This window comes from Cydia splendana, chromosome 20 (assembly GCF_910591565.1).
Source record: "Cydia splendana chromosome 20, ilCydSple1.2, whole genome shotgun sequence".
Classification (NCBI taxonomy): Eukaryota; Metazoa; Arthropoda; class Insecta; order Lepidoptera; family Tortricidae; genus Cydia; species Cydia splendana.
The window spans coordinates 8,165,287-8,173,457 of NC_085979.1; the positions used below are offsets into that span (position 1 = coordinate 8,165,287).

The window sequence follows — 8,171 nt, forward strand, 5'->3', positions numbered from 1 at the left end:
GACCTTGAGCCATCTTATGAGGCCCATTGAGAGCGACCACGTCTCTGTGCGGTACGTCATCACTGGCAACACACACTGGTTGAAGACTTTCGTCTTAAGACACCTATTCCTATGCCTATTGCTTAGCAAGCAATTAAAAAAACGAAATTATTGATATTCTAAGGGGAATGGAGCAAAGCGGGCAAAATTGTACCTTAGCATAATTCCTTAGTTGTGCATGGTGCGCGTCACCACCCGCATGTTCATACAGCTTCAAGAGTGCTGGGAGTCTCCGGGCTGCGGCTATGGAGAGTTGAGCCCCGCTGGAGCCTAGGAGCCGGGCTGCCAGCTCTATGGTCCCTGGAGCACCTGATGACATTTCATTATTAGTACAGACAAAGAGAATAGAGTGTGTGAAGCGCTGGTGGTCTAGCGGTAAGAGCGTGCGACTTTCAATCCGGAGGTCGCAGGTTCAAACCCCGGCTTGTACCAATGAGTTTTTTACGAAAGAACTTATTTACGAAACATCATTTGATATTTACCAGTTGCTTTTCGGTGAAGGAAAACATCGTGAGGAAACCGGACTAATCTCAATAAGGCCTAGTTTCCCCTCTGGGTTGGAAGGTCAGATGGCAGTCGCTTTCCTAAAAACTAGTGCCTACGTCAAATCATAGGATTACTTGTCAAGCGGACCCCAGGCTCCCATGAGCCGTGGCAAGATGCCGGGATAACGCGAGAAAGAAGAGAAAGAGAATAGAGTGTATAGAGACGGATTGTCAAACTAAATTATGTAGCCACTGTAAATTTACTGCCATCTTTCGACAGAACATAAAACTGTTACAACGCCATTTGACTTTGATCTTTATTCTTTCACTGATATGTGTTAAATTTAATATTAACGCCATCTACATCTATCTACTATCTTTAGCCTATAGTCAAGTGACTATAGGCTAAAGGTAGTTAGTAATATTTAACAAGTTAACACGTATCAGTCAATAATGAAAAGTCAAATGGCGTTCTAACAGTTTTAATCGTCTGTCGAAAGATGGCAGTAAATGTACTGTAGTTACATAATTTACCATGACAGTAACTCTATTTCAAATTTTCTTTGGTACATATGTACTGCTTAATCCTTTGCTATTGTATTTTCTCGGAAACGTTCGTATTTGTCATGCTACTTCAGTCAACCTTAGTATTTTTTGTACTGAGACTGACTGAAATAACATAATAACACATTCAGAATTAAATGTGAGAAAAGTGTTAGCTCACCTGGTGGCACCAAACCTCCAGCATATGCTGAATAAGGAGGAGAACAGCACAGCAGTAAGACATGTCTCGACACGTCCGTCCGTCCGAGCTCCTCGAAACATGCAGCGGCTGCCACCAGGGCCTCAGTGATGCAAGCCCGGCTTTCAGCTTGGCCTCCTATAAACCTGTTAAAAAAAATATGGAATTTCTGTGTTAAAAGATCAGTCATATTTAAAAGGTCATTGAAGGTGGCTTTCCTTTAGAGAAGGATCCATATGCTTCAAGTGCAATATTTATTTGCATAATCAAGTACATTACATTACACAGATGGTATTTGCAAAGTAAGAGGCACTGATACCCTGGTAGGGCATAGCAAATATCTTACACACTAACATTAAATTTACATATTAAAGAACAAATAATAATGAATTGAAACATTCATATCAAATTCAAAGTGCCCAGCAGTGGGACGTATATAGGCTTTCTTTTTTCTTTTTCTGTTAAATTTTCTAATGTCAATTGCATTCTAGGAGCCCAAGTCACAGGCATAGCCTAGTTTGGGATCCACCTGTGTCAATAAAATTTCTTTTGTCAATAAAAATATTCTATTCTATTCTAACTTTGCCAAGTGGATGGGAACAAATACTGGATGGTGAACTGACGCATTGACCCTATGAGTTATCAATTTACTTTGTAAAATGTCCAAATCAAAGTGTGACACTGATGAACAAAATTGTATCAAACTTTTTTTTACATATTAAACCAGGATTTGTAAAATATACTTTGCGCTTGAGACTGCACAATAAAGTCCACCTATATACTTATTGGATTTATCCAATATAGTTTAACTTAAACCCACCATACCCTTCTGTGAATAGTCAATTGTACCTACTAAATGTCGTAAATAAACCAAATAGCCTTTTTATTAATTGCAGTTGATTATAATACAAAAAGTACCTACTGTATCTTATCAATTGTTTCTATAGCCGTTTGTGGACATGTGAATGGTCCAAATGTGTTCACCGGCAGAGCCAGCAAGTTGTCTGCCGCCTGATATGTTACAATGCCATAGACAGAGCCATTTCCACCACCCTCTTCTAGCGCGCCTCCGTGGAAATACCTAGATATAAGGAATGCATGTAGTACATTGTACATACAGTCAACTCGTACAAATAGAGAGATATAACAAATAATACTCTTTTTAAACTTGACTTACTCAAGAGTAGGTATAATGTAATTCGTTTTTAACTCGCTTATATATGCCCCATTTGTTGAGGTAGCCTCGATGACGAATATCAACTCCGCCTGTATAGGCGTTTCTGGGGCATTTACCACCATTTTTGGGGTTTTATAAAGCGGATATTTAATAATTAAACATTATACACTGTTTATCATATTGCTTGTTGTTTAAATACTGAATTTTAAACTTAAACACGGGCAGAAAACCGAAGCTTCAGCTCTTGAACTCAAACCCCAAAACGCAACTTGTTTTGACAGTTGAGAATTTTGACAGCTGACTAAACTATTCGAGGCTACGTTATAAAACCGTAAATTTCACTGTAAAGATATTCTTTGCTATAAACAGCATATAGTTGGTCAAACCAATTTGTCAGTCAGTAAGAACTAGGAAAACTATACTCATCCTTTTCTTTTGGGTGCTAGTACTAGTGTAAGATAAAGATAGTATAATTCTCTCAGTCTATGATTGAAATGAGACAAACATAACTCGCCGCTTCAGCAACATGTTACCGTTACCATGCGCGAGTAATATCAAAAAGCCGTAATGGCTCCTCTACACGAATGGGCAACGCCGGCCAATCCAAGGGACGCATTTATGTATTAGAGGGAGCAAGTGATATAGCTATCTCAGTCTACCGTATGGCTGCGTCCCTTGGATTGGCCGGCGTTGGCCATTCGTGTAGAGGAGCCATAAAACAGACGAAGAGAATCTTTTTCTCGCTCTCACTTTTGGGTGTAGCGCACCAAGGTCGCGGTGAGGTGCGGTAGGTAGTCTGTTACGGCTTTAAAGTGACCATAGATTTAATATATAGAGATCCCGTCTCAGCGAGCTGTCACTGTTGCCACTTTTGTTTAGTGTACGATTAACAACGAGGCCCACCTTGCTGTAGCCATGTCGATAAAGTCATATCGATAAACTATCGATAATTCTTGCAATTTTAATTTTACTTTAAAGGTTTAACGATACCTAAAATGAACAAAAACGCTTTTATTCTTTATTGTGGTTATCAGATCACAATTTTATCGTCACGCCCCAGCAGGGAACCAAAGGAAAGTTCAGATATTGAATTAAAATACATAAATACCTACTAAAATATGTGTTCCGCAATAATTGAATTATTTTATTACATTATAATATATTCATTATCCATTAGCATTTCAATTATGTTAATATTTAACGAAGATATTGCAGCTTCAATTATTCGCTATTTCGTTCCGCTGTGTAGCGTTTATCGATATATAACATGATTAAAATCGACTTTTGACATCCCTAAAAGAGCACACATATACGCTTTTACGCAACATACACAGCCTGGGCGCATCAAAAAAGGCAACACTTGATTTGAAGTCCATCTTGTCAACAGTATGGTTGTCCTTTTTTGACAAACGGCATTTTTAAAAGAGCGAGGAGAGAGAAATGATACTAGTTGCTGCGCCGTGAAAGAGAACAGAAAACGTTGGGCCCTTGAAAGTGACCATGCGCATGCGATCGAATAATGAGAACGTAGCTTAAGTTTGTTTATTGACTTTCGATTTGACGTTTAAATGTCAAACAAAATAGCTATCGGCTCGCCCAAAATCAAATTCTTATTTTCAAATAAATTTACATTGTATTACTTAAATTGTATTGAAAAGTAACTCGGACCAAATGACTCGAACATGGGACAAATTATACATGCGATTCTTACGACGACGACTATGCACCCGTTTTTTATTTATGATCATAGTTTTTACGATTTCCTTTTCAATTTCTGTTTTATTATTCGGCGATTTAAAATCCCCTGTGGTGATGCATATTACTGATTTAGACCGCTGCCCGGCCTGCTACGGTGTATCCGTTTGTCCGGAACTGTATTCTAACCAGATAATGTTGGAAAGCGGCAACCATTGGTCTCGCATGTTCAACGCTAAGAATGTATACTACGGGTACACAAAATCGAATCGTCGAGTTGTTTTAAAGAAGTTAGCACAGAATTGGGAGCTACATGAGTTTGACTCGAAATTGTGTAAGAGTTGGCAGTTAAAAGATGACTGTAACCCAAGAGATTTGTTAAATTTGAGTAACATTATTAATAAAATCAAGGATTTGGTTCATTATAACTTCAGCTGGCCAGATACGGAGCCGAGGAAGGGGCTTGTGTTCTGCCCGTACTCTACAGGCATCCTGGATTTCATAAATACTAGTAACAAGAAATTGACTGATTCTAAATCTGATCTAATCAATATATGGACAAGTTTAAGCATTAATCCAGAACCCTTGATATTGAAGGTTCATAAACAACCTTTACTTATTTAACTGTATAATACTGTGTGTGTTTCATGATGGACACTTATTGTTCTCTTCTGTTCTTGCTGTTGTTGTCTGTACATGTTCGTACATGTTTTGTGATCATCATGAATAAAAATCTTTTATCTTTATCTTTTAATCTTACATTATGTGGTGATCATACAAAATTTCCCCATCTTGGCTAGTTGATTCTTAATAGGAACTTTTTTCTCTTACTTTTTAGGTTTTTCACAGGCAAATTATAGCTACTTGTTGATATTTTAAATCATGTACTAGAACAATACTCTTTTAACTTCTGAAAATGCTAGGAAGCCATATCTTTTTTTTATAGTGGCTTTTACTGCTCGCTTAATTTAGGTAGATTCTGCCAATGTTGAGGTGTGTGATGTAACATTCTACTAGTTTTTTTTTTTTTTTTTATCTGCAATCGGCTGTTTTAGCCATAATCAGATGTTCTACTAGTGATGAATTAAATCTGTGCAGGTGATCCCAAAATCCAAAGGTTGGCCGGTCCCAGCCTATGGAGGGGTGTGCGGCAGACTTGTTGTAGAGGCCCACGAGGGAGAATCTTTAGCGTCCCTGCTGCATGTCCCCTGGCATCGGAAACTAAAGTTTGCCAAGAAGATCCTGGACGCTGCTATGGATTTCACTTTTAAACATGACAGGTGAGATGCTTATTGAGTATTCCGAATCTGTAAATCAGGGGTCTCCAAACCCCGGCCCGCCGACACCCAAATCGACCAAACCAGACACCCCACCCCCACCCCCCTCGGCGCAATATGGTACGGCATGTTTCTGAGGCGCAATATGGCACTCAGGTAAAAAAAAGTTTGGAGAGAGAAATGATCAGTTCGGAATCAATTATGTACTAGAAAAGTATCATTTTTTGGTGTTTACTCACATTTTCACACTATCAAAGCTGCAGCTGACATATACAAGACTTCATGATACATCATCCTTAACTACTTTCTGAGTTATTGCCTAAGAGGAAATGTCTACCCTCATAAGGCCCACCATACAAAGTTTCCCTATTTTTAATTTGAACCTTGTATAGGAGATTAGGGTGACATTTTAGAAAACAATGAAACAAAAGAAATGCTACCTATGTAGTTTTTGAAAGGTTCAAATTAGATTGAAACAGAGTGTACATTGTAATGCACATTGGGCCTTATGAGGTTTGTGTCTATAATCCCAACCCCTCACATGATTTGATTTTTGTTTCCAGATTTCGCTTCTATCTCATGGACTGGTCTTTAGACAACATAGTTGCCAACGAAAAGGACGACATCTCTTTCGTTGACCTTGAAGATGTTATCATCCTCGACAAACACATCTACCCTGGAAAGGATCTCCCGTCCTGGTACCAACGGTACAGCCGAGAGATCATGGGCTCCGGATTCACTTTTTCCATTGAAAACATGTGTAAACACCATTTGAGTGATCATAACCTTTGGGCTGCTTGCTACATTTTAGCAGGAGATGACATGCCACTCTTGTATCCAATACCTAAGGATGTCAATGCATACAGGCCTTATTTAGACAAGCTTTTGAAAGGCTGTCTGAATGGAGAGGACAGGTTTAGCAGTATAACCAAGCTACAACATGTTGTTAAAGAGATGCTTATGGATGAAAAGATTGTTGGTACCATGACTGTGAGATGATAATTAAAAAAGTAAGAGAAATGTTAATTCAATTCATGATCTCATTGATTGCTGTTGTTGGTAAATGATTCTTCATTTACTGAGGGGGCCTACTGCCAACATCGAATATCGGTATCTATCTCTCTATAGTTCGTTTTTTTTAGCATTAGAAAGAACTTGAAAGAAGGTAAGCGATCTTGACATGTCTTTTAAACGCTTTTTAAAAATCAATAACTATTACTTATGAAAGCAGAAGAATATAAATGATCGTATTAGATTCATAATTGTTACATATTTGCTGTAACTTATTTTTAAAATGTGTTTTTCAATTAAAAGACGCATCAAGATTGTTTACCTTATTTCTAATGCTAAAAAAACGAACTATAGTAAAGTACTTTTTTAGACTTTTCTCTGGTGTTGATACCTACGTCTGTATCTTTAGGTATTTAAATAAAAGTAACCAAACAATTTGTAAATTTTCGGGTAGTTAGAAACATTTATTGGTTAACCGACCAAAATACAAAACCGCCTAGATCAGTCACTGAACGACCTGACTTTAACCTACATTATTTGATCATGTAATGTTTTCAACTGGCTTAAGGAGCCATTAGAGGGTACATTTTGTTTACTTTTATTTAAATACCTAAAGATACAGAGTATATGTTAATGAAATTGTTTAAGGAGTGTAACCATATACTACCTACTCTTTGAATGAAATGCAAGGATCAACTGACAATAGAACATATTTTATACTATATTAATTGTACTGTTAATACTATTTTTTCTGGATTTATTGATATTGTGGATATAGTGTAGGCAATATGCCACTGTTACAGAATTGCTTTTGAATCTCATTTATTTTGAGTTATACTGTGATATCAACGTTGCTATACATATAAGCGAGGTTCTTTACTGATATAGTATTTTGCATTATAAAATTGTATGAAAGCGATAATCTTAATCTGAAATTATAATTGAAGGTAAAACTGTAGTTTCATTTAGCTTATGCTTATGATAATGTCAGTGTTACACTTCTAAAGTTGGTCAAGCAGATCTTGTCAGTAGAAAAAGGCGGCAAATTTGAAAAATGTAGGCGCGAAGGGATATTATCTCATAGAAAATTTGAAATTCGCGCCTTTTTCTACTGACAAGATTTGTTTGACCATCTATATATACGGATATATGTGGTAAATTTTACACTACAATATTTCAATTATGTTACAAAGACAGTGAAGGTTATGCTGGTAGGAAAATACAAGATCTCGTTTCATAGTATGATAGTTATAATAGGCCAGTAATGGCAATAATCTCTGTTTGCCTCTCTTACTATCAACCACACAATCAACAATGTAATATTGTTATTGAATAAATGATGATGATGATGATGATGATGACCAAGACCATGTTTGAATACGGGGCTGCACAGACTGCATCAAATCGTATGCGATATGCAGTATAATGAAAATGTATTATGCTATTCGCCGAGGCTAGTCGAAGTCGAAACAATAAAATAACCGCCGAAAAAAAACTAAAAGGAAATAAAAAAACCGGCACTAACACGAAACGAGTCGACCAACAAAAACAATAGCACACTGAAAAGAAAAAAATAATTATTTTGTCTTCAATAACGCAAGTGAATACCTATGAACTATGTATATACATACTTCTGAAATCAATCACACAAATCTGTGTATTTATATATTTACAATCTGTTATTTTTGGAGTCGGTGCAGGTGCTTCACTAAGGTGCTCAAGTTTGTTTGAGGCTGGCACCGACT

At 37.1% G+C, this 8,171-nt stretch overlaps 2 protein-coding genes across 4 annotated transcripts in view; one reads left to right on the forward strand and one right to left on the reverse strand.

Moving 5' to 3' along the window:
- LOC134800710 (mediator of RNA polymerase II transcription subunit 25-like) overlaps positions 1–2,701 on the reverse strand; it is a 41,162-nt gene extending 38,461 nt beyond the window's left edge. For all 3 annotated transcript variants that reach the window (XM_063773220.1, XM_063773221.1, XM_063773222.1), the window contains exons 1-4: positions 2,444–2,701; positions 2,189–2,347; positions 1,249–1,412; positions 194–348 (exon numbers count right to left, since the gene is read on the reverse strand). In XM_063773220.1, the coding sequence (XP_063629290.1) occupies positions 194–348; positions 1,249–1,412; positions 2,189–2,347; positions 2,444–2,565 (600 nt within the window). In that variant the 5' untranslated portion in view covers positions 2,566–2,701. The remainder of the gene's footprint in view (positions 1–193; positions 349–1,248; positions 1,413–2,188; positions 2,348–2,443) is intronic.
- Positions 2,702–4,015: 1,314 nt separating this feature from the next.
- LOC134800753 (divergent protein kinase domain 2A) overlaps positions 4,016–8,171 on the forward strand; it is a 77,425-nt gene continuing 73,269 nt past the window's right edge. Inside the window, exons 1-3 of the mRNA XM_063773294.1 lie at positions 4,016–4,735; positions 5,237–5,418; positions 5,979–7,055. Coding sequence (XP_063629364.1) covers positions 4,115–4,735; positions 5,237–5,418; positions 5,979–6,414 — 1,239 coding nt within the window. The 5' untranslated portion in view covers positions 4,016–4,114 and the 3' untranslated portion in view covers positions 6,415–7,055. The remainder of the gene's footprint in view (positions 4,736–5,236; positions 5,419–5,978; positions 7,056–8,171) is intronic.